We start from the raw sequence: 26,080 nt of genomic DNA, 5'->3' as shown, positions 1-26,080 counted from the left end.
GGGACAGTTTTAGTGACGTACCTATTCCAGGAAGTGGAACGCTAACAGCGCGTCGTGGTTGTATACATGGCTAACTTGCTGTAGTCATACGATTCATGAGAATATAAAATAATAAAGGTTAGTAATGTTATTTTTGTTTTTTGTTCGTGCTGTTATGTTAAAAACTAATAGCAATAATAACGTTTTTATCTAGAACTTTCTTAGCTGTATCTAAGCGTGGCTAACCAGTTAGCTGTTCTGTCCATTGTGAGAGCTAACATTTACTGATGTGTTTTTGTCAAATGTGTCACAGGAAACTAAGAAATAAAGTAAATGTGAAATCTGCTACTTTTTTTGTTCTACAAACCATTGGTTGTTACAACATTGGACTGTGGATTAGATTTTTCCGTATATTGTTGTCCAGAGCTGTTTCCTTTGAAACGACCGCTATCGCAGCCCTTCAGTGATTAACTGTATATTTTTGCAGCTGTGCTAGTTACTGTTGGACATGGAGACCACCACAGAAAAAGGAACTCCCGCTAAAAAGATTGCTGCGCCGTCAGTGTCTCAGATAAACGCAGAATATGTCACGCAGGTACTCGCATATTTGCTCTCCTTATCTAATCCTAATATGTACTGGATAAAGATAACTTAACTGACTCTATAGGAGTTAGACCAAGCAGAAAAAAACATGTTTTCATTACTTTTTAGTATTATTTAAGCACTACTAATACTATATATATATATATATATATATATATATATATATATATATATATATATATATATATTTATATACTACTATACAAACATCAATATATTTTGTCTATGTCTGTATTTGAACTTCTTGGCATCTGTTTTTCAGTTGGCTAATAAATATTGGGCTCCTCATGCAAAGGATAAACTGCCTTTTGACTCTAAGGTAAGACGGACAAAGCAGCATGGTAGATATGCAGTGAGAAACTTGTCGATGCTTGTGTGATTAAGATGCTCTAATGCTTGTGACAGCTGTTACAGCATGTTATTCTGAAGATGCTGTCCACTGCTCTCATTAAAAAAGTCCCTGTTATGCTGTGGTTCTACATTAAGGGAGAATTTGCCAATACATTTTAAACAAATCAAGCTAATTAAGCTCCAGTGTTAGCTCTTACACACACAAAGCTGGCATTGTGGAACCAGAGAGTGACAGCAGCAGGATTGGTATGTACATTTCCAGTGCATTTACATGCAGCCAGTAACCCTTGCTTTGTTGCACCTTTGCTAACGTGACTCAAAGGTGTAAGCAGCAACGTTCCATCTCAGTCATTTCACAAAGTGAAAAAGAGGCATTTCAAGTCTTTATCATTCACATTGATGACAAGACAGTAGGGCGGTGCCATATATCAGCCACAATAGTACTGATTAGGGCTGGACGATAGAGAAAAATGGTATATCGATAAATTAAACATTTTTTTTACTGATATTGATAATTATTGAAAAATATTTTATGTACACCCCTAACCATTTTATTTTTGGTATTTTTTATCCACCTCTTCTCGCTGCGACATCTTGCTGCCTCATGCTCTGTTTTGGTTTGGGGAGGTGGGCCTGGCAACATAGCGTGCCCGAGTCTGTGGTTTTTATTGGTTGGGAGTATGTAGTGAGTCTAGTGTGCTGTTACCTGATAGGTTATAATGAAAAAGGAAACTTTTTATCTCCACCACATGTCTATCAATAGATGTATTGAACTATGGAATTATTGTCCAGCCCTAGTACTGATCTAAACTGACGTGTGATTAAAAAAAATCATACTGTGATATAAATTGTGACATCATAAGGCATGTGTTTCCTTGTGAGTGCACTCATTAACTAGGTGATAGCATGCAAAAGTCTGTAGCTAGAGTCACTTCCCCACCATGCTCAATAGATCTCAGAAAATAAGATGGAAAGTGGTCTTTGTTTAAAATAATAGGTGCTGCTACCAGCAAGTTGCAGTCGCAGACAAAATGTTCTTATAATTTATATTTTGTATAATGTTATTGCAGATTTCCTTGAATTATTTTGAGTCTGCTTCACCTACCTTCAGAAGAAAGCTGACTACTTTCAGCATTTTTAATGTAGCTGATCTAGTAGCATATATTAGCCCTGTTTCTTAAAAGAAAATCACACAGGGCCTGAGTTTTCTTCTTCCTAGGAGGATTTATTTAGGCCAAGCAACATGGCAGGTTGAGTTTAACTCCTCACTGTTAGTGATGCCAAGGGAGATGGTCACAGAGCCTAAACGGTCAGCGTGTGTAAGGGTAGGCTGTGTGTGATTCAGATGGGCGTGCCAGACACCAGTTTTAATTGTAGTGTTCTACATTAGTTCTGTTGCTTTTTAATACAGAGATGAATGTTTTTTTTTATTTATATCTTGTAATGCTTTTCCTGCCTTTTGTTTGCCTTGAGATGATTTCAACATGATATGATGTGTGTTCAGGTTTTGGAAGATGTGTACGAAAAAGAGATTCTTACATCCAAGTAAGTAAATAAATAAATAGCATTGCTGGTGTTTTTTAATATTCTATTTGTGCATTTTTATTTATTTTTTATTATCTTTTCTACTTTCAGATTTTCCATCAGAAAAATTATGCTGCTTGAATTCAGGTGAACATTTTCATATATTCATTCTGCAGATTATTCAGCCCCCTGGAAGGGATCAAATTGTGGCCATACTATTTGCAGGGCAGATAGTTAATTTCCTCCTCTTTCAGTCAATACCTGGAAAATTACCTTTGGGTAAATTACACGCCCGAGGTGTCCAGCAAAGCCTTCATCATGTCCATTTGTTGCATCGTCAATGAAAAGTTCCGAGAGAATGTTCCAGCTTGGGAGGTAAGGAAAACAACAACATCATGCTTAGAGAAAATGAAGCTCTGCGTAAAGGTTCTGTTACCATACTTAACAGCAGAGGTGATTATTTAACACAGTATTAATGCATTTGTGTCATGATTATTAGGTTTTTAAGAAGAAGCCCGAACATTTCCCATTCTTCTTCAAGTGTGTGATGGAAGCTGTGTTGGCAGGCGACGAGACTGACCTTACTTTGAAGGAGCAAACTGTTCTCCTGGTCTTCTTGGACCACTGCTTCAACAGTCTGGTGTGTAGCACCATCACATCCTGGGCTATTCTGCTCAGGAAATACATTCTGGAGTTGGCCTAGGGTTTTATATACATATATATATATATATTAGAATCAAAACAAAATGATATGATATGAATATTCAGACCTAATTTTCACTGTTAAGGCAGTTATTAGTAATGCCCACTAGGTGGCAGTAGTAGACAAGCAAATCAGCCACCCGGCATCCTGAAAAGCTGAGTGACTAAAGAGAAACAATGCAGATGTTTAATTTCTTTTTAAATGGAGTATCCTGCTGCATTTTGATTGTATCCTATAAAAACATGTAAACATTTTGGTCACAGGGCTAAATTTCTGTCATAACTCTGTATATTTTTGTCTCTTTCTCCTTCTGCATGCATGCACCTCCCTCCCAGGAGGTGGATTTGATCAGAGAACAGGTGCAGCAGCTCATCTCTCTGCCAATGTGGATGTGCCTGCTACCAGTAAGATGTTAACTTCCTGCCTTAATGAAGTTTCTCTGGGGGTTATTGGCACCCCGAGTCATTTCACTATCAGGACCTGTCTCCTGTCTCTGACACTAATCAACAGTTAAACCATCTCATTCTCTCTTTTTTTTATTATTATTTAATTTTCTGTCACGCCTGCAGTCCAGACTCCAACACGAGCTGAAGAAAGTCCCAAAGCTGCAGAAGTTCTGGAATTTAATCAAGAAGAAATTTGATAAGATGGATGCTGATGCAGCTGAGCGGTAATATTAGATTCTGTGCTGACCTGTTCAAAACATCAATACAGACTTGAGAAAATAGCGTGTGATGTTCCAGCTGTGTTCCACAGTCTTTCTGATTTGTGTTCTTCGTGTCGTCTTTAGCGCAACCAGAGAAAGGTCCTTCCTCTCATCTCTCATTAAAAAGTTTACCGGAGTCCTCATGTCAATTCCACCAACAGGTAATAGGAAATAATACTTTTATCTATTTTATGATGCTGTTTGATGAAACATAGGAAGTTGGGTTTTTTTTAAGATTATTTTAAGACATTTTTATTGAATCATTCTGGAATTTTATTCTCTGTGTGTCTTTAGGCCCGTTGTTTGGTCCGTTTGTCTTTCTTTTTGTGTTGTTCCACAGCGTGCCCTTTTTGTGACAATAAAAAAAAAACAAATATTAAAGCTAAGTAAGATTTCCTTTCAGTGGCCTAGTGGTAGTGTTTGTCTCGGGACTGGGAGATCGGGGTTCAAATCCCGGTCGGGTCATACCAAAGACTTTAAAAATGGGACCCAAGGCCTCCCTGCTTGGCACTCAGTTTTAAGGGGTTGGATTGGGGCGTTAAACCACCAAATAGTTTCCAAACACAGGCACAGCTGCAGATCATCGCTCCCCACAGGGATGGGTCACATGTGGAGATTCATTTCGACAGCGTGTGCTGATGGCTAATGGGACTTTAACTTTTGTCTTCCTACTGGTTGAAAGCAGAATTACAACTATCGTAAACAACCCTGACGCTGCCTGCTGTAGCTAAAGCTAACACCGAGCTAACTCTAACACGAGCCAAATGATACTAAATAAGCTACCAAGTAAAAAGATCCTCACTGTTGGACAAAACATATTGTTACAAGTCCAGTAGCAACAAAGCCAGGTCACCATCAGTCCGTGATTGCGTAGCCTCCTTCATCTCCCTCAAACGTGGACCGAGCAGATGTTCACTCTGGTTTTAGCTAAGACATTTCTTTCTTAGTTTCACTTCCAGGCTCCACCATGATGCTGACAAAAAAGGCAACATTATTCTTCTTCCTCCTAAACTTTTTTATTGATTTTGGCAAACTGACGAAGCTAACCTTTTGATTAGCTACTGGCACAATAAACAGCTATTGTCATAAAGCAGAAAGAGACCTCCCACTAGCGTTCCTACCCAAACCAATAAACTGCTATGTGTAGTTTCTGGTCAACAGAGGGCTGTCGTGTGAATTTTCTCAAGTTTATGTCTCAATAACCACTGAAACCGGTTTCAAAGCAGTAGCTTAAAACGTAACTCTTTAGCATTTCTTTAAAATGCAGCCTTTCCTTTAGTTAGACCACACATTTAGTTGCTGTGTTTTCTTCTTTCTAAGTGGTCCAGCAGCCACGCGGCTACAGGCACAGACTTCAGTTGTAATGCAGGCCGACACACAGGCCCCCTACCTGAATGCTATAAACAGAATGTGTGTTTAGATAGAATTCAAGCCTGACAGACTGGATTACGGTCTAAAGCACAGCAGGATCCACATCACTCTGATGCTTGCTGCATGCCTCAAACATTAAGTAAACACACACACACACACTCATGTGTAAGTATGCTTGATGAGGAGGGAGGTCCCAGCATGCTGCTGAGCTGGCCATGCAGCATCTCAGACAGAGTCCCATCCAATCAACATGACACTTTAATGTTGTCCACAAGCGTGTTCTTCCCTCATGTCCTCAGGTCAAACCAAACATCCTCTTCTACAAGTCAACATCTAGTTTTTATCATCTGTTTTTTTTTCTGTGCTTCTTTGTATTATTTATTTGTTTGTTATGGAGGATGAATTGTTTGATGTCAGCTGAAGTGGCATCCTGAAACATTCCTTTATGTTCCACAGGGCCTGTGTCCATGGACAAAGTGCATTACTGTGAGAGATTCATTGAGCTCATGATTGATTTGGAGGTAAGACACAGTTTTGTTTTAATTCAGGAGTGAAGGCCGATGCACTCGTTAACACAGTGATAATGTGCACTTAGGCCTGGGACGATAACAAATTTTGCTGGACGATATGTTCAAGTTATTGACGATAAACGATATTATTGCCGATAGGGCTGCACAATATATCGGAAAATTATCGTCATCACGATAACAGGACGTGCGATAGGCCCATCGCAAAGCACGTCAACAACGGTGTGAAATGTTTGGTTCAAACATTTCCATCCGTGTCATACATCACCTTTTTGTAAACCAGCTCTGTTTTTTACGCAGAAGTATTATTTGACCAATCAAATGTAGCCCTTCTGATATGCGGCCAATCAGATGGGTCCGTTCACGTAATACGCCCACCCCCTACATAGACCCTTACCCCAAAATTCCACTATCTCCGCTCCGCCCCAGCTTTCTGCTGCCGCTCGCTTCCCTTGTTCGTCATGCTGGCTCAGATTAACGAACGCACTTTGTGCTGAGGTTTCTGGAATCAGCGCTGCTTTCAAACGTGAACGTGAGTCCGATCGGTGTCGTTAAGCAGCTGATAATAACCGGGCTGACTCCGACACGTGCCGGTGAACCAACCCACCGTTAGCCCCAGGCTCCGGTTAGCTTCCAGCTAAAAGGCTACAGAACTCTCCTCCCAGTCCCACCCTGAGCTGCTAAAGAGGGCCTGGAAAAGTTCCCCCACACATCAAAGTGATTTTTCATCTATGAGCTTTTATAACCTTGTTAACCAGGATAGTTGGTTTGCTGCTGCACATAAACTGTCAGTCAGAAGCTCTGCTAGCCGGTTATCTTAAGTTTTTTGTTAGCTTGTTACCAGAATCATAGTTGCAGTTTCATCATCTGAGCTGTTTTTTAAGATCTAGGTAAATTTGTTCAATTTGGGGTTAAAAACAAACGTCTTCACATATTTTCCATGTAGTTTTTTTTTTGCCAGTTCCTCTTCTGAAAGGTAGACAATTGTTTTTCTCTTTCCCTCAAAAAATCTTAATATTCTCCAAGTTTGGCCCAGCACAGTTCACTTCCCAATTACAGCAACAGCCTTATATCATAACCACATAAGTGGAGAAAATGTTCAGAAGCAATGAGAGAATTTGCTGTTGCATTTATGTGATGTTAACTATTATTTAACATTTAAACTTATTTTCAGATTTTTTTATTTATTCAAAAAAAAAAAAAACTGGTAAGGGATGTTTTTCTGTATTTGGAGCATCACAAAAAGTTTTATGGTGGTGGTGATGTTTTAAAGTCACTGAGAAACTGCATGCATGCAGTTTGTTGTTTTGCTGCTAATACAGTAGCAGGTGCAGCTGCATGTTTTTTCAATAAAAATGTTATGTTGTACTGGAATTCATGCATTAGTTTTTGTTTGCTTTGAACCCAGAGCAGACGTCACACGCCAGACAACATCAACACTGCATACTTTAGTATTTGTTCATTTATCGTGAGTAATATCGATATCGCAATATTAAGCACTGTTATCGAATATCGCAGGTTTTCCTAATATCGTGCAGCCCTAATTGTCGACATTATCGAGACCAAAATAACCACTTATTGTTAGAGAAAAGAGAGGTCATTTGCCTGGTGGCCATGGGTGAGTAAAAAACATGTTTTCCTTATTGTTGTAAACAGCACTCTAACCGCTTCTTTGTTATCTCAGAATTTGGTATTTTGGAACAGAGCATTCTGGGTCGTCAGCACCCCCCCCCCCCACACACACACACACACACCCCACCCCCCACCCCTTGACTCTTACGGCGCTCACTCAGGCCTGAATCAAAAGGGGTGGGAGTTGAGACAAATGTTGGTTCAATTTTGTAACTATGCCCATGTGTGTATACAAATATGCATTGAAATGGTAGCCTAGTGAACTAGACCAAATTCTTGCTTTGCAAAGTTTGGTCTAGGAATGCTCCACTGGAACCTCTGCAGCCCCAACAGCAATCTGGCTGGCCAATCACAGTTCTCTAGAGGGGTTTCAAACACATAAAGAGCCATCATTGGCCCATAATGGTGGGCCAATCATAGTGCTCTATCTGCTTAGTGAACAAATCACAGAGCTTTACCCGCTTTGTGGGCCAATCAGGGCACTCTGTATGCCTGATGGGTGGGATGATGCAACAGAGTGAAACAAGAGTATGTCACATTCATTGTCCAGTAGCGTGCGGAGATCATTTGAAAGACAACGGTAGAACCCGCCCCACAACCGAGAGCCGTCAATGGAGCGTTGCCAGACCAAATAATACATTTATTTAGTCTGGCATGCCAGGCTACTGAAATGGTGGATCACGTATGCAACGTTTAAGTGAGGGTCAATGCATGGGCGTTCTGAAAGATGCGTCACCTGGCTCAACCCCCCCACGTGTGCTGCTGGAGTTTCTCAGTCTAAAAACGAGTTGTTAATGAGCGCGTGCACGCAAGCAAGCAAGCACACACTCACACAAGACTTACCGCTCAGGAGAAAAGTAGACACAGATTCTGCAGCATTCTGGAGGATTTCCTGTTAATTAGATGAAAAGGGGAGGAGAGTGTTTTTTTTTCAAGGAGACAAGCGGCATCGGCAAGTGAGTGGCTGAGCCAGGTGGAGGTGCAGCTGCCTCACTTGGAGACCATTGCAGTGCAGCCACGTAGTAATTTGCTGACAACGTCATGTTTTTCAGCTTAGCCATCAACCATAGCTGGTTCTGAATAAATGTAGAGCAGAATGTTTAACCTGAAGATGGAGATATAATTACGGTTTCGGGCTGAAATATTAAATTTAAAGTAAGTTGCACTAAACTGCCACTAATGATTACACATGTGTACAGCAGCATTAGACACTCATCTATACAGGTTATCAGCAAAAGTAAGTTAATTTAGGTGTAACTTGCTCTTGTATATATCATAATAATGCAAGTACACCCTTTAAAATGCACTTTTAAACCTTTATTTAACATTGGAATGTCCAGAAACAGAACTTCTAAATAAATAAACACAAAATAAATAAATAAAAAAAGTACTTTCACCCTCTGTTAAAAAATATTGCACCAAAAACAATAAAATAGACCCCGCCTCTCCAAAACAATAAAAACCGTGCCCTGTCCAGTGTCAGCAACCAAAACTGCACCTCAATAATGATAATCAATAATTATAATAGAGTTGCACATTTCTGAACCTCTATATATTGAGGCTGGAAAAATTGAGTTCATTTTCATCTATCGTGCGATTAATTGATTTATTATTATCATCCCAGCCCTATGTGCACTAGAAGTGTGAATCTGACCTAGACATCAGGGTTTGCTGTGTGACAGCAGTTTTACTGCCTTCATTCTGACCGAACAACAGGATCGGATCATCGTCTGGGTTTTAGTATTTGCAATATATCGTCTCCCCTGTATTTAGATGCACATCATATTGCCAGATTCTTGCCAACACACTAGAGCCAATTAAAGTTGCTCAAGGAGTCAAGGAATTAGTTGTCATCGCCCTTTAGCAAATTTCCAAATCGGAATTTAAAAAAAGGACAGGAGCCAACTTCTGCTTTGTTTTAAAACACAAGAGTTATGAAAAAGTTTCAGTCTTACAGTTTTTGAAATGTGCTCTAGGATCTATAGTTTAGTGTCCCACAGCTTTGTATCGATTACAGTAGTCCATGTAAGGATAAGAAATATTTACAAATAAAAACATGGGAGTTGGCTTTAAAAATGAAGTAAATCAGAGGGAGGGATCATGAATCACAGAGCTAAATTCACCAGTGAGTTTGGTGTGAATACATGTCATCACTTCAGGTTGTTATTTTTGCTGCCGGGGCATCTCATCTTTTAGTAGCAAGGGAGGTCAATAGATTTCATCTGGCTGTCTGCTGACATGCTGGCCTTGCTGTTCCTGGGAGTGGTTAGTGGTCGGCCAGCTGACTGTCTCCACAGACGACCCCTGTCCTTTAGCACTATCCTTTTACAACGCTTCAGTGCCTGAAATCCACACTTCCTCTCTCTGATGGTGACCTGAAAATAAATGCAGGCAAAAAGACCCCAGTTGCTGTGTTTATTTTATGCTGTGCTGAGATGAAAGATAACCGTTGGAAATCAGAGCAGCTCTTCTCCCGGTGTTTGGGTGTCTGCTGCCTCTGAAGAGCCGTTGTGATTGAATAAAAGATGTCTTTTGCATTTCAGAATTCTTTTTCCATTCCCTTTTTTCCCAATTATGTTCCTTTTTTACATTTCTTTCATTGTGATATGATGTTGTATAGGGTAGTTACATTGTTACTTAACATGTTTTGCATTTTACACTCGGGCTAATCTGTTGTGTTGGCGGGTTTCCTTTCTTACAACAACAAAAAAGTGTGTAATTGCGATAGAAGTATAAGTATTTTAAACCTGTCTTATGTTATTTCAGCCTGTTTTTCCTACATGTCAAAACACTCTTAGGATGAGCATGAAGCAGTAAGTTTGAGTTTGTTGATATATTTTTAGTCTTCATGCAGAGTAATTTTGGTCCAAAACAAATAATATAGAATCATTGCATTTGCACCTATGCCACCTGCTCACGGCGAGTTACGGCAGGATTGAACTGAGGTCAGAAGTAGTGACTGAGATCTGTTTTTTGCCGATTTATCACAACTTCTACTCATTCTGTCGCCGTTTACTTGTTGGAAGGAGTAGCACCACTAGGTGGGGCTCGTAGAGAGCTGTATTTACAAACATTAGAGTTCGGAAGAAAGAAAACAAGCTTTTATTTAGCGCATCTTAAGATAAAAAAAGGCGCTTCACAAGAACACAAATGTTCAAAAACAAATTATGTTTTTTAATATAATAAAATATAAAAAAAGGTTTCAATATATCATAAAAATAAAAAATTGTGATTAAAAATTGTGAGGAAAGAAACAATTTATAAGAAAGGGGATTTGGTGGATCTCGGGAAAAGCAGAATTGGTAGAAAGAGCAGAATAAGGAGAGGGTAGTGGTGAAGCCAGCCTGAACAGAAGAGTTTTAGCTGCTTTTTAACTCATTCGCTGCGAGCCGTTTCCTGATCGGTAAAGCCCTTCGCTGCCAGCGTTTATCACTGTTTTTACTGTTTCTTTAAGAGTCTAACAGAACGTTGAGCGCTAGGATGATGTCGACGCCAAAACAACCAAAACAAAGTGTAGACTCACCTCATACATCAGGAAGAATCCGCGCGTTTCGAGCGTTATCCGTTCGTTCATAATCCGTTGTTGAATTGTGATCGGCAGAAGCTTTTCCGGTTCACGCCTCACTTTTTTTACAGCAGCGGACCAAAACGATCTCCTAACACATGGATGTTCTGCTTCCTGATCGCGTGACGTGTGACGTATGCGGATGAAGATCGGCTTTAGAGCTGAGATGTTTGTTCTCACGGTGCGGGGGCTCGTTCTCATGCCCACACAGTAAAAAAAATGCAAATGACGACTTTAGTCATCATTGGCAGTGGATGAGTTAAAGGAGACCACTGAGTCCACTGATCTCAGGCTCAGGAGGAGAGAGGTCCAGAGTCTGGGGGCCACAGCAGCAAATGATTTGTCACCTTTGGTCTTTAGCCTGGTGCTGCACAACCAGTAGGCTTTGCTCACTGGACCTCAGGGACCTGCTGGGGGTGTAGGGACTAAGAAGTTCACCAATGTAAGATGGTGCTTGTCCATGTAAGGCCCTATAGACCAGAACCAGAATCTTGAAATGAACCCTGAAGTTGACTGGCAGCCGGTGAAGCTGGAGGAGAAGTGATGTGAGTGTACTTTGGCAATTTGCTCAGAAGCTGAGGACAGGCATTCTGAACCACCTGTAGACGGTTCAGGGAGGTTTTGCTCAGACACGTGAAAAGCGAGTTGCAGTAGTGTAAACGTGAGGAGGTGAAGGTGTGAATATTGGTTGGCTTGCTGCATCTTTTATTCAACAAATTTGATTCTGGGCCATCAACCACCAACCCAATCACCGACTTCCATCAACTCCCTTCTTATGCTGCCCCCACTCCTGGTGCAAGACCATTTTTACCTGGATTCTCCTCACTCCACCACTCAGTTTCACCTCCATTTACTCATCAACCCAAATCAGAGCCAGCTACAACCCCCTTCCTGGCCCAGCCTTACATCTACCTCACAGTTGAACAGGTGAGAAGCCAGCTAAAGAGGACAAAAGCAAGGAGGGCAGCAGGTCCAGTTGGAATCTGCTCCAGAGTGCTCAGGGACTGTGCAGACCAGCTCTGTCAGGTGGTCCTGCACATCTTCAACCTGAGCTTGAGTCTGGAGATGATTCCTGAACTGTGGAAGACTTCCTGCGTGGTTCCTGTGCCAAAAGTCACGCACCCCAAAAAGCCCAACCACTTTAGACCTGTGGCCCTGACTTCTCACGTGATGAAGACCCTCAAAAGGCTCATCCTACACAACCTTCACTCACTAGTGAGCTCAGCGCTTGACTTCCTGCAGTTAGCTTATCAGCCTGGAATTGTGTTGGAGGATGCTGTTATCTACCTGATGCATCAGTCCTTCTCTCACCTGGAGCAGGCAGGGAGTACTTTGAAGGTCTTGTTTTTTTTTACTTCTCCAGTGCTTTCAACACCATTCCGCTTGCATTACTGAGAGGGAAGCTGGAGAGTGCAAACAGCTGACCACATGGATCATCGATTATCTAACCAACAGACCACAGTATGTGAGACTCCATGACTGTGTGTCGGACATGGTAATCTGCAGCATGGGGCGCCGCAGGGCACAGTTCTCTCACCCATCCTGTTCAGCTTGTACACCGCCAACTTGTATAAGAAGGGCCAAAGTCAACTGCACCCGCTGAGGAGACCGAGGTCTTTCCGAGTATGCAGGGCTCTGTTAAGGACTTTTTATGATTTGGTGGTAGCATCTGCCCTTTTCTGTGCAGTGGCCTGATGGGGGAGCAGATGTACAGACAGGGCTAGGAGCAGGAAAGACAAATTGGTTGAGGGGTCTAACTCTGTACTTGGATGCCGTGTGGAAGCTTTGGTGGTGATGGGCGACGTCCATCATGAACAACCCACATCACCCTCTGCATGAGTCGTTGGGCGCACTGACCAGCTCCTTCAGTCAGAGACTGATACACCCCCGCTGCAGGAATGAGCGCTTCTGTAGATCATCCATTCTGTCAGCAGTTAGACTTTATAACACATTATGATGTCATGAGTCACCCACCCACTTAAACCCTACGGTAGGGGTTGTATGAACTAGTCGACCTCACTGCTCTGCAGTGACTTTTTATGCTTGTCATCGACTAGTCGCAGTCACGTGATAATGACCGGCAAGATGCAGTCCTCGCAAAAGACAGCAGGTGACGAGCTCCTGCGCGTCGGGGGGGCGATGCGCAGGAGCTGACACCCGCCGTAAAACAGACATTTAACCAAATTGTGACCTTTACCCTATTACAATTTAACCTTCCCCTCAACCCCATCCTAACCTTAACCAGCTTGCGCATGCAAAGCTCTGATTGTTGACGCGCTCCAGACATCTGCGTCCTGAGCACGGCCACAGTAACGTTATCAAATCAGGTGTCGCCACCTCAAAAACTAATTTAACACGCGATTGTTCATGTCGGCTCATTTCCTTGTATGTTTTCTGTCTTTTATTTGTGCCTGATGCGTTTCGCTGCTATGGAGCGGGGCGCGTCACCTTGTCATCCGGTGACGCACCGATCACTGATGCGGCCACCAAGCAGCGAGCACTTCGCTGTTTTTGCGGTCGGTAGATCTTTTAGAACTGCAGTTCAAAGGTAACTCATAAGGTGAATATATATGAACCCAGGTAGCAGTTTCTCTTTAGGATTGAGAGGAGATGCAGGAAGATAATAAACAGACAGGACCGAAAAATAGTCAAATAAAAACAAGTTAGTTTTTGTACCTGGTGGTTGCAACAAACAGACACCACTGAAGGTAATCAGAAGTGAGGAACAGAAAATAAAATAATTATTTTAATGTTTAGAGCAGCAGAAACTTAGCCTGGCAAGCCAGACTAAATAAATGTATTATTTAGTCTGGCCACGTTCCATTGACGGCTCTCGGTTGTGGGGCGGGTTCTACCGTTGTCTTTCAAATGATCTCCGCATTCCACTGGACAAAGAATGTGACATACTCTTGTTTCACTCTGTTGCATCATCCCACCCACCAGGCATATAGAGTGCCCTGATTGGCTCACAAAGCCAATAAAGCTCTGTGATTTGTTCGCTAAGCAGATAGAGCACTATGATTGGCCCACCATTATGGACCAATCACAGCTCTTTATGTGTTTGAAACCCCTCTAGAGAGCTGTGATTGGCTAGCCAGAGTCCTGGAAGGAGCTGCTGAGGTTCCAATGGAGCATGCCTAGACCATTCTTTGCAAAGCAAGAATTTGGTCTAGTTCACTAGGCTAGCAGAAACTCTGAGAGGCTGCAGGCGCATCAGTGAGTTTGCGGCCGCTGCGCAGGGGGAGGGGGGAGATGGCTGAAGCAGAAACTAACGTTGTTCAAAGAAATGTGTTTAACTTTGAAAATGTGGGCGCAATTTTAATTGTCAAAAAAAAAAACTCCAGCGAACCAACCGACACCCCCCCACCCCGCCGCTTCAGGTGTATGACGTCATCAGCGACTTGTCAAAGTCGACTCGATTTTCATTACTTGACAGTCGACTTTAAAAAAAATTAAGTCATGCAGCCCCTACCCTACGGTCACCACTCCGTGCATAATACACCTGATTTATGTACATTTGATGCGTGTGCTTACATGTCCATGCCTGTATTTAAAGATATACATCACTTGGACAGTAACAAGTTGTTGTAGCAGAAAAGCTGATACTTTTTATATATTATCACTTCCACAGTGTTTCACAGCTGTTGTAACGCAAATACTTCCCTGCTGTGGGATCAATAAAGTCTGATCATATCTCTTATAATGATCTCAAGTTCAGAGCAGGACAGAATGGGACACAGTTTAGCAATGGTCCTGAGATGGAAGAAGGAAGAGCGAACAAGAGAACTGGCATGAGAATCCAGCATTGACATGAGACATGAGAGCTGGGTCGAAGGTCACACCAAGATTCCTGACAGAGGTTTTGGTGTGAGAAGTAAGCTGACCAAGAGAGTCTCTGACTTTGGGAACCAGCTTGTCTGGTTAGCTAGCTAGTTTAGAAACCATCGGGTTCCAGACTTTCCCAGAATTCACCCCAGACCACACCATTATGTGATAAACAGCGTTTTACTTTACACTAGAGCTGATTTAAAAGCCTACAAAAGTCCAGATCACTACCAGTTTTTTGACATTGATCGATCACTGAGACCAGGTGCTTCTCCCACATCAGAGGAACATGGATATCTCTTAATGGCGAAGCTCATCATGCTAAATAAATAACATAACTTTTCCACATATAGTCCTACATCGGAACAATATTTATTAATGTCTAACAATTTACTATAATGGACAGAAACATATGTCCACCATAGTGAAATATAAGATTATCAATATCAAAGAAATTATAAAAATACATCACACTTGTAATTTTAGGTACAACCCAATCAGTCTCAGACTTGCTCAAGAAATAAATTTACACTAATCTTACCTGGTAAAAATGTATTTGCTGCTAATCTGTGAATACTTAAAGGGCTTCCAGTTGTTTTGATTGGCAGCTTCTGTCCACCATCTTCTGTTTCTATCAAAAGTTATACAATAAAAAACAAGTTGGGTTTACACTATTGTCTGTTAGTGCAGCCCACCATGCAGGTAACTGTTATCCTTTTACAATGAAATAAGCAATATAAAAGCAATATATGGCTACAAAGTGGCTTGTTTTGGGCTAGCTTTACAGAAGTTTAATACATGTAAATAGTTAATTTGATGTTCGTCTTGACAAAAGAGGCGTTCCCACGAACAGCGTTGCAAAGGGTCAATAATACCCTCTAAAATATTCTATCTTCTGTATTCTCTTCACAAATTTGGAACTTGACATTATGCATCTTCAGTTTGTCTTGCAGCATGTTCACAGGTTTAAAATTTTCTGTGTTCAGGCTCTGCTTCCCACCAGACGCTGGTTTAACACGATGCTGGACGACTCCCATTTGATGGTCTTCTGTCAGCTGTCTGGCCTCATCGACAGAGAGGCGGAGGGACACCTCTTCTGTCAGGTAGATAACATATGAAAGTATGCATGTTCAGTGACAGCATCTGCACATCCCAGAGATGGTTTTTATGTTTATTTATTGTGTTTGTTGTCTTTTTTTTTTAAATAGCTTCTCGACATGCTGAAGTTCTACACTGGCTTTGAGATCAATGACCAAACAGGAAATGCCCTGACGCAGAAGGAGATGACCACCTTGCACTATGACAGAATCACATCACTACAGGTGAAGATTACGCAAATATTAGAAGATTTTGATGAAGATTTCCCAGGAAAATATTTAAACTTAATACTTAGTAGCTCTGGTTTCTTTCACATGATCAAATATTCTCAAATATGGGCGTGCTTCTACAGAACATAGACAACATCAGCATGAATGTACGACACCAACTACAGCACCAAATTCCTCTCTTATGAGATTTTCTAACTTGTTAGGGGGGAAAAAGGCATTTTTAACTAATTCTGGTATTTTATGGAGTCGCTTCTCCCTGCCATCTGGTATTTGTTAAAACGTTTTATGTGTATTCAGTTTCATCACCCTCTTTTCTTCCTCAGAGAGCCGCCTTTGCTCATTTCCCAGAGTTACACGACTTTGCTATGGCCAACGTAGCTGCAGTGGACACTCGAGAGTCCTTAACCAAACAATTTGGCAATCTCAGGTAAATGAAATGTTTCAGTAAATACAAACCATTTTAATATGTTCTGCATGGTAAACTAAATAGCGTCGTCTTTGTTTACCTTCAGCAAATTGGTCCTAGTCACCATAAAACACACGTCTGAGCCGACAAACAGCCGTATATGGATTGTTAACTTGCCACTTTGTCACAATATAGCAGAACTGCCATTACTGCCTGACTTCCTTGCTAAAAGGCAGCTAGTGAACCCTTGAACGGGCAGCTGGTACCAGCCAGAGAGAGGCAGGCACGCCTCATTAATCTAATCGATTTGCAGTGGCTTGAGAATAAACTCTTTGAACAGCTGTGTTTGTCAGATCATATTAGCCTGCCAAAGAGCCAAAAGCCACCCTCACTTTGATGAACAAACGTGTGTGTGTGTGTGTGTGTGCGCATGCCTACGTGCATGCATGCGTGTGAACGCATATATGATCAAAACCTACAAGTCATGAATATAATGCTAATTTGTAAACGCTTCAGGGTCTAGACTTTTCTTTAGTTTGTTATCTTAGCAGACCAATGGCATGAGATCATAGACTATGAGACACAACTTACAAGTCTTTTGCACTGTGTCTTGTTGTGTGTGTGATTTTTTTATTTTTACCTTTTAACATTTTACAGCAGTTTTTGATTGCAAACATTTACAGTTTCTTTGAGTGAGGCAGAATGTTACGAGACACGCTGAGCTGCATCAGGTAATGGCTTGACGGAATCGTTTTTGTATTTTCCAGAAGCTCCGCTCTTTTACTCAGATTTAGGCTTTTGGATGAAGCAGGAACTGCATTGTTCACAGCTTCCCGACTTGTCACCAAAGCAGCTCTGGGGGTAACTCCGAGTATGCCAATTAGATTGAACAAGGCGTTTTTCATCCAAACAACTCATGCTAATGCCAGTTTATTCCAGCTGTGCTACTCATCGGCTAAGCTCCCAGTCAACCGCCTCTCTGAATTTATCCGCTAAGTCCCGCGAATGCACACTTAGATTGTTGCATAGCACACACACACACACACACACACACACACACACACACACACACACACACACACACACACACACACACACACACACACACACACACACACACACACACAGAGGCACTGCTTTCAGTTGTTAAAACATGGTGAGTTTATTTCAGGTGAAAAAGAAGTTGAAAAATCTCAAAAGAGAAGGGAAATACTGAAAAAAGGCATCAGTCAAGTCTTGTAATTGAATTTTTTTAAAACTTGCATACAATGCTTTACCTGTTTACTTTAAAAAAATTTGGTTTAACAATTTAAAGACCAACTTCGCTTTCTTTTCAATACATTTGCAATGGTCTTTAGTTCAAATGAATTCCTTGTGAGTTGATCTCAGAAGGAAAAAAGCTTCCGCGCTTCTTTTTTCAGATAGTAGAAGTTGGCCATCGCAGAGGGGAGTAGAAAACAGCAGGATTTGGAGTCTTACTCAATATTATTCCCCGATATTAGGACATTTTTCTGGTTGGCCAACTGCAACTTAACTTTACCACCGACTCAGTTTGCTTTGCAACATTTATGTTTTACCTCCACAAATAACACAAGGTTGGAGGAGTTTTGTCATGTGGTGGAGTTGCTAACGCTAACGTTTAGCTTCTACTAGCCCAGACATGCTCTGGTCTCTCCTGGATGCTAAATCAAGAATCTTCCCCATCGCGAACAAAGGTAGGTGAGGTCAGACTAACAGAATGACTGATCATATTTCAGAAAAAGAAGTAAAAATTATTTCTCAGTGAACTTGCTTTTCTTGAGTGAACTTGTTTTTCTTAGAAGCAAATTTGCACAAATTAGAAATGATCAGGCTTGTTTGTCTAATTCCTGCATTAGAAAACGTTAATCTAAATTTTTATTCTAGAACAGCAATCCTGTTTTCCATAAAAACTGCATCTGTTTGGTTACTTATGTGTTTCACAGTGTCCAGTTTTCAGAATAAAACACTTTTTTTTTTGTCAATTAAACCTAAAATAATTTTGGTAAAGTTTAGCAGAACAAATCTAAATGGAGCAGAGTAAACTTACAGTAGAAGGGTTTCTGACCTACCTGCCAACATTGCTGCTATTGTTTGCTAAGCAAAGGAATATCCACCTGACTCATGCCAGGTCATCCGCCGGACTACCAAAGTGCATCCTTGGCACAATTGCAGGTGTAGCAGGATGGATGCACATGCACAGCCTGGGCTTTCCAGTGCCACGTGTGGCCGTCCAGGCCTGTCACAACGTGTTCAGTTCCTGTCCTTCGTTGTGCATCAGACCTCGCCTGTGTCACAGCACGCCAGCATGATTAAAACAGGTCTGCATGCAAAGAGACACGCCTCAGCTTTCTGAGATGGAGATGGGCTTTGATTTTCATAATCCTGTCTCTCAGCGCGCCCTCGGCCCTCAACCCACATGCTGACAGAGCGAGAGTGCAGTGTGAAACCAAACAGAGCTATCGCCTCGTGCCGCAGTGCTAATGAGCATGAAAAATTAGATACTGCTCAGAGTTTTCCCTTTTACAGTGTTACCAAAAACACTAGACCTGCAGATTTCGCTGTGCAGATATGATATTTGAACCTGGAGACACCAGATTGTCCCTGTTGCTGCTGCTAATCTGATGATTTCATTCATCACCAAAATGATTATCTCTGTATTCCAGTTAGTTATTATCTGATTATTATTGTCTGGAGAAGTGTCAGCTAAATTTAGAATTTGAAAATGCTTTTATTTTTTGTTTTGCTGACTAACCATTTGTCCATTTCTGCTTTTTTATCTGCAGTCCTAACATGCTCCACCAGGTGGCCTCCTACCTGTGTCTGCTGCCAGAGCTGCTTGAAGGGCAGGACACCACCTATGAGACAAAGTTTCTCCTTGAGATGCTGGTTTGTGCTTTTGTTGTCCTGTTCATGTGATTTTTAAACCCATGACTTTAATTTATTTTGATTATGTATTCTTTTATTGATTGTGATTGTACCGCTTTGTTGTGTACTTTTATTATTGATTGTGTTTTTGTTTTATGTTGTGTTTTACTTTTTATTTGTGCAGCACTTTGGTCGGCTGCCATGCCATTTTTAAAAGTGCTTTATAAATTAAGTTGGTATGGTATTCTTTTGATCTAAAATTATAGAATTTGTTCCCTCGGATTTATAAACAACAGTCTTCAAAGTCGGTTTTATTAATGTAGCATTTTTGAATTTTTGGGTAACATTTAACACTTAAGTCTTTTTAAGTAAATTATTATGATGTCCTTGTGACTTATGTATTTGATAGCACCCTGTCTTGCCCTGCTTTAGAATTATTATTATTATTATTATTATTATTTGTATTTCAGTAATTGCTTCAGAGATTGTAACTAAAGTTTTTTGTTTACCCTTATTATCTAATGGCCAAGTTTGTGGAAAAGCTTCTTTTTATTAAATAGTGTGAGTGCACCTATTGTGCCTGACACCTAAATAAAGTATTCATTCATTCATTCATTCATTCATTCTAGGGCTAGACAGTGCAGAGTCATCAGTCGGCCAATACATCGGGCCAATATTTACAATTTTTTATACATGCGATATTTGTCCTTAATAAAGCATTTTTAAAGTCAGGCGCATCGTCGGGCAGACTGGTGCAGAATTTAATTCAAATGTATTTTTATGTTCACTAATAACATCTGCATATTAAAATCTCTAAATAACCTTTATTTAGGTGTCTGATTTTAACACTGAGCAGTGCACAAAGTTAAGATTTAACAGTTAGTTACATTCAGATTTCAAAAACTGATTCAGCTTCAGGAATTTTGTGCATCCTCAGATGTTATTAGTTACATTTTAGCCTGAAAAAAGGTGGAAAACTACTAGATATTGGCCATTGGCTGACCTTGTCTCCTACATATCTACTTTGTTATCGTCAGTAGAAAAAATAATATCGGTCGACCTCTAATTCATTCATTCTTTCTTTCTTTCTTTCTTTAAACTATACTTAAGACAAAAGCTGATCTTAGGTCAGTTTTATGAGTGAGGTTATTCTAGACGCAGCAGCTGAATGTTTCAGTGTTCCAGTTGTTAATGCAAATTACATATTCAAATAAATAAAGTAAAAAATATTTGGTACAGCTGCGTCTTAAATATCTATTTTTGTAAAATAGAATGAAATTTACTGAGCTGATATTTTTTAAATAAAGATTTAGTTTAGCAGATTAAAAACAAAATACAGAGAAGGCTATGATGGCCTAGATATTTTATTAACCCTGGTCTACATGTTATCTGTGTCACACACACACAGGTGTCGCGTCATGAGCGCAGGATCTCTCAGATTGAGCAGCTGAACCTGATGCCCCTTTATCCAACAGAGAAGATAATCTGGGATGAAAACATCGTCCCAACAGAGTACTACTCTGGTGAAGGTATGTTTAGAAAATGTGAATTGGGATAACAGTATCACTCTAATATCTGGGTTTTGATATAGCATAACAGCTGCATGTTGTGTTATTTGTCTCAAATACCGTAGCAGTACTTATTTTCATGCAACACATTTAAATCTGATATTTCTTTAACCTTTGTGGCAAAATCCATTAAGCTTGATTTCTTTTTACTTTGTTTTGTCTATTTACCTATTTTTCATTCATGTATTTGTTTATCTTGTCAGGCTGCTTAGCTCTTCCAAAGCTGAATCTCCAGTTCCTGACGCTCCATGACTACCTTCTGAGGAACTTCAACCTCTTTCGTTTGGAGTCCACCTATGAGATCAGACAGGACATAGAGGACGTGGTTTGGAGAATGAAACCATGGTGAGATGTCCATTATTGATGTGCCACCGCTGCCTTAAGTCCAGCTGATTTTCAGTCTTGTCACCTGAACTTCTTGTGTGTCTGCGCACGAACAGGCAGTCAGAGTATGGTGGAGTGGTGTTTGGGGGCTGGGCGAGGATGGCTCAGACAATCACCACTTTCTCCATCGTGGAGGTTGCCAAACCCAACATTGGAGAGAGCTGGCCAGCTCGCGTAAGAGCCGACGTCACCGTAAACCTCAATGTTCAAGATCACATCAAGCATGAGTGGGAAGGTAAAAGTTTATCCTGTCGGTTTAAATATGGCTAATTTTATTCCTTTAATCCTGACTTTTTGCATGCTTCTTCTCAATATGTAGAAGAAGTAATTTATATCAATTTAAAACTCAGAATCTGCTGGTTTTTTTACATGAATCTATTAAAAAAAATCCAAACTTAGCCTGCCTGGTATCACACTATATATATTTAGCCCAGAGACACTTTAATAAGATAAATCTGAATGTCAATTTATGAAATCAGTGTTTTTGTATCAATTTAATGGAAGTGCTACTTTCATTTAGACGTTTAAATTCTCTCTTTTCAATTGTTCACTTTCTTCGTTTACTCTACTGCCATTGTCTCTTTTAGGTCTACGGAAACATGATGTTTGCTTCCTGATCACGGTCCGCCCCATTTTGCTGTACGGCACGCGCTTCGACCGGCGCCAGCCGTTTGTAGACCAGACTGGCCTGGTGTACGTGAGAGGCTGCGAGGTGCAGGGCATGCTGGATGACCAGGGCCGCGTCATCGAGGAAGGTGAAGTCAGACGTACCTCTGTCTGTACGATACACACACACACACACACACACACACACACACACACACACACACACACACAGAATATCCATCCTTCGAGCAGACCTTTGTGCAATCGTAACTGCCAGCAAATCAGATCATTGTGTTCCCATTTCGGTTAAAATTAGACCTGACTTGTTCACATTAAGATTATTATTAACCTTTATCAACAAATCCCTAAGCATTATAATTATTATAATTATAATTTATATCATGAAAGGCATTTTATATCCTCGTTTTGATATTTTATAGATGGACCAACAACAGGTTAACAGGCTAATTTAAGTAGGTGTGAATGGTTGTGTGTGATTCTGAATTTGTTATTTTAATCCACTATTTTAACAAGGCTGAATGAAAATGGTTTTATTTGGCCAAATGTTTATTTTGTTTCCATGGAAACAAAGATGCTGCGCAGTGGTTAGAGCTGTTGTCTTGCAGCAAGAAGGTCCTGGGTTCGCTTCCCAGCCTGGGATCTTTCTGCATGGAGTCTGCATGTTCTCCCTGTGCATGCGTGGGTTCTCTCCGGGTACTCCGGCTTCCTCCCACAGTCCAAAAACATGACTGTTAGGTTGATTGGTCTGTCTAAATTGTCCTTAGGTGGGAGAGTGTGTGTGTGTGCGCGTGAGCGTGTGCATGTGCGCGTGTGTGTGTGTGTGTGTGTGTGTGTGTAAGTGTGTGATTGTGTGTCCTGTGATGACTGGCTCTCTGTCCAGGGTGTACCCCGCCTGATTGCCAGTTGACCGCTGGACATAGGCACCAGCCCCCCCCTGCGTGGACAAGCGGGTTCAGAAAATGGATGGATGGATGGAAACAAAAATATTTTATACACTAACACAATCTCTGTTTACTCTTGTGCTCCCGCTGGCAGCCTAAAGGACTTCACCTAAGTTAGCCTATAACTCTAGTTTTTATCTTCCTTCTGAACATTTATTTCTGTGCTAAAGCACCCTTTTCTTATCCCGTCTCATCTGTTTTCATCAAATACGAAGAGGGAATGAATATCTTAGTAGACACTATGCCAGAAGACTAGACCTGCTAGACCGGGCTTGGTTAAACTTTCAGATCTCCACCAGTGGTGCTACTGAAAGGTTTGGTTAATTATGAAGTATTTGCATAAAGTCTAATAAATGTGTACACTCTTTGTCTTTGATTAATAGAAATTTAAGCTAACCATTAAAACCAACATCTAGTCGCTGTATTTGCTCACACACCTCAGCCCGAGTAATTATCACACCATGTAGTTTCCTCTCTTTGTTCACGTTATTCCCTCTTAACCCAACTGCACACATGTTAACAGGCGTCAGAGACTGACTAGATCAGTTTAATTCCTCTCTCTTTGCCCCACACACAATCTATTCAGAAATCTGTGAAAGCTGCACTCTATGCACCTCGTAGGGTCCCTTTGGGAGCGAGCCTAATGCCTGGGGTTGTGCACATAGTCAGTCGAGCATGAATGTGTAAACACCGTTCATGGAAAGAATGGTTACGGCGTCCTTTATTTAATCTCACAAAGGGTTTTATATAAGAAGAACCAGATTTAGTTTTAGTTTTTAGTGTTTTTATTTGTACCTTTATTTAGACTTCTCTTGGTAAAAACGTCATCCCAATTTAGGCTGCCCAAACTTTCACATCCCACTGTAAATACATTTATCAGAACTTTATGACTTTGAATAAAATTTGCTATGTTGTTGGTCAAAATAATTTTCAGGTCCTGAACCAAAACCAAAGCTATATGGAGACACCAGAACCTTCCGTGTTTGGCTGGACCCAAACCAGTACCAGCAGGACATGACCAACAGTATCCAGAATGGCACTGAAGATCCTTATGAGACTTTCAACATCATCATGAGGCGTAAACCCAAGGAGAATAACTTCAAGGTATGGACTACATGTTGGTCCTGCCAGCATCATTTCACGATGAGTGAACAAGGCCCTGTTGTAACAATGTCTGACTGAGTTTTATTTGTTTTCTGTACACACACACAGGTTTTAATCTACCTTCTACTTTAGTTTAACTCAAATGTACCGTTGAGATTAAGGTGTGTATTGGCAACAATCTATAGCCTGGCCTGCCAGACTCTTCCTCTGTTTAATTCTGCACAGAGGAAGCCTCTGGGAACTCTCGTATTCAAATAACCCCACCCCGTGTCAATTCTAACCGAGCCAATCAGCACCGACTATCGTACGTCACACACCACAATGCCGAGTTTGTCAAAAGTGGCGACTGAAGCGGAGTTCGCTGCGGCTCGTTCCTCTGTTCTAAATGACTTGGACACATCTTTAAAACAACAAGTAGACGCGCTAAAAGCCTTTCTTCTAAAGAAAGATGTTTGCGCTGTCACCAGACGCCATTTTTTACAACCAGAAAACTACAGCGTCGCGGACGTCACACACAGCGATGCTCAGTTTCTCATAAACAACGAAGACAGCGGCGGAGTTCGCTGCGGCTTTTTCCTCTGTTCTAAATGACTTGAATGTCTTTAAAACTAAAACAAGTAGACGCGCTTAAAAGCATTTCTTCTAATAAAATAAAAGATGTTTGCGGCGTTGCCAGACGCCATTTTTGACTACAGCTAAAAAAAACTACAGCGTCGTGCGGTACAGTCGGCATTTCCGTCTTTTTTCTGATTGGCTCATTTTGAGCTGCCTTGTCCCGCCCCTCAAGTGCCTCTCTGCCTGTGAGTGACTAGACTCTTTCTCTGTACAGAATTAAACTGAGGACGAGTCTGACAGGCCAGGCTGAACAATCTAGTGACACTACATATTTACAGGGGACATTTGCAACATATTGCGATACTAAAAGCCAGTAGTAGTATAGTGAGTATTTGCAGTATTTAAGACAGAATTTAGTTGAAAGACTCAGGCCAGATGCTTCCGAGACACATCCTGTGTTATCGCCAGATCACATTGTTCTGTCAGAATAAAGGAGATAAAATCTGCAGTCGGAGTTGGAAATGCACCACACAAAATAAATACAGTAAATCTTTACAAGTAAATTCTTAATAAAAAATATCTATTTCCTGCTTTCAAATATCGATTCAGTATCGTATCACAAAGTATTGTGATATTTCGGTGTATCAGTAATTTTTTGCATTCCTACTGAGAGACGTTTGTTGAATGTTTCTCTTCCAATAAATTTTAGGCAGTCCTTGAGACCATCAGGCACCTGATGAACACCGAATGTGTCGTCCCAGACTGGCTTCATGACATCATCCTGGGCTATGGGGACCCAGGCAGCGCCCACTATTCCAAGATGCCCAATCAGATCTCCACTTTGGACTTCAATGACACATTTCTGTCTCTGGACCACTTGCGATCATGCTTTCCGGATTGTTCGATCAAGGTCCCGGAGGAAAACCCTGAGCTCCAAGTTCCTCCTTTCAGGTAACGGACAAAAATAGCCATGTTTCCGCTACAGGAGTTCTGGGAAAATTCTGGGAGGTGACAGGGAACATAAGATGGCTTGGTTCTGTCAGTCAATGTGTCTCCATACAAAATCGGCCTTTTTCAGGACTCTGCATTTTGAGACTGTTTTGACAGTGAGGGATGTCACTGATCAGCACCATAAAGCATCTAAGGACGTTATTACCATAAAAATTGTATTCTGTCAAAGTACCCTGTAATTTAATCCGTCTGGGAGACCAGGAGAGTGGCTGTGTGATGTAAAAAGTGGCGTTTAATGACCAGAGGAAGCTCTGTTATTTTGCAGTGATCTATAGACCACAAAATGGCCAAAATCATAGCGTTGTAGAGGAATTTCCGCCCAAATTTTTCTGCATTAGGAGTTTAGAAACAGCAACTTTAAAGGAGCCTGAATGCTGCTTGTTTTCTTTTCTATCCATTTGCTTCACCACCAACTCTTTTAATTTTACAAATGGTGGTGGTTGTGCTGATTTAATTTCTTACTAAGTTACAACCAATCAACATG

General features: G+C 41.1%; 1 protein-coding gene across 2 annotated transcripts in view; it reads left to right on the top strand.

The window, feature by feature from the left end:
• aqr (aquarius intron-binding spliceosomal factor) overlaps positions 1-26,080 on the top strand; it is a 65,490-nt gene continuing 39,410 nt past the window's right edge. For both annotated transcript variants that reach the window (XM_015969805.3, XM_015969804.3), the window contains exons 1-21: positions 1-117; positions 467-574; positions 845-901; positions 2,438-2,478; positions 2,569-2,604; positions 2,712-2,832; positions 2,957-3,097; positions 3,496-3,564; positions 3,730-3,830; positions 3,951-4,027; positions 5,694-5,758; positions 15,773-15,889; positions 15,995-16,108; positions 16,438-16,541; positions 19,325-19,427; positions 20,815-20,935; positions 21,178-21,319; positions 21,415-21,593; positions 21,946-22,113; positions 23,861-24,030; positions 25,295-25,536. In XM_015969805.3, coding sequence (XP_015825291.3) covers positions 488-574; positions 845-901; positions 2,438-2,478; positions 2,569-2,604; positions 2,712-2,832; positions 2,957-3,097; positions 3,496-3,564; positions 3,730-3,830; positions 3,951-4,027; positions 5,694-5,758; positions 15,773-15,889; positions 15,995-16,108; positions 16,438-16,541; positions 19,325-19,427; positions 20,815-20,935; positions 21,178-21,319; positions 21,415-21,593; positions 21,946-22,113; positions 23,861-24,030; positions 25,295-25,536 — 2,255 coding nt within the window. In that variant the 5' untranslated portion in view covers positions 1-117; positions 467-487. The remainder of the gene's footprint in view (positions 118-466; positions 575-844; positions 902-2,437; positions 2,479-2,568; positions 2,605-2,711; positions 2,833-2,956; positions 3,098-3,495; positions 3,565-3,729; positions 3,831-3,950; positions 4,028-5,693; positions 5,759-15,772; positions 15,890-15,994; positions 16,109-16,437; positions 16,542-19,324; positions 19,428-20,814; positions 20,936-21,177; positions 21,320-21,414; positions 21,594-21,945; positions 22,114-23,860; positions 24,031-25,294; positions 25,537-26,080) is intronic.

This window comes from Nothobranchius furzeri, chromosome 18 (genome assembly GCF_043380555.1).
Source record: "Nothobranchius furzeri strain GRZ-AD chromosome 18, NfurGRZ-RIMD1, whole genome shotgun sequence".
In the NCBI taxonomy this organism is placed as follows: Eukaryota; Metazoa; Chordata; class Actinopteri; order Cyprinodontiformes; family Nothobranchiidae; genus Nothobranchius; species Nothobranchius furzeri.
Note: the sequence above shows the minus strand (reverse complement) of the source record. Positions and strands in the feature narration are given on the sequence as shown.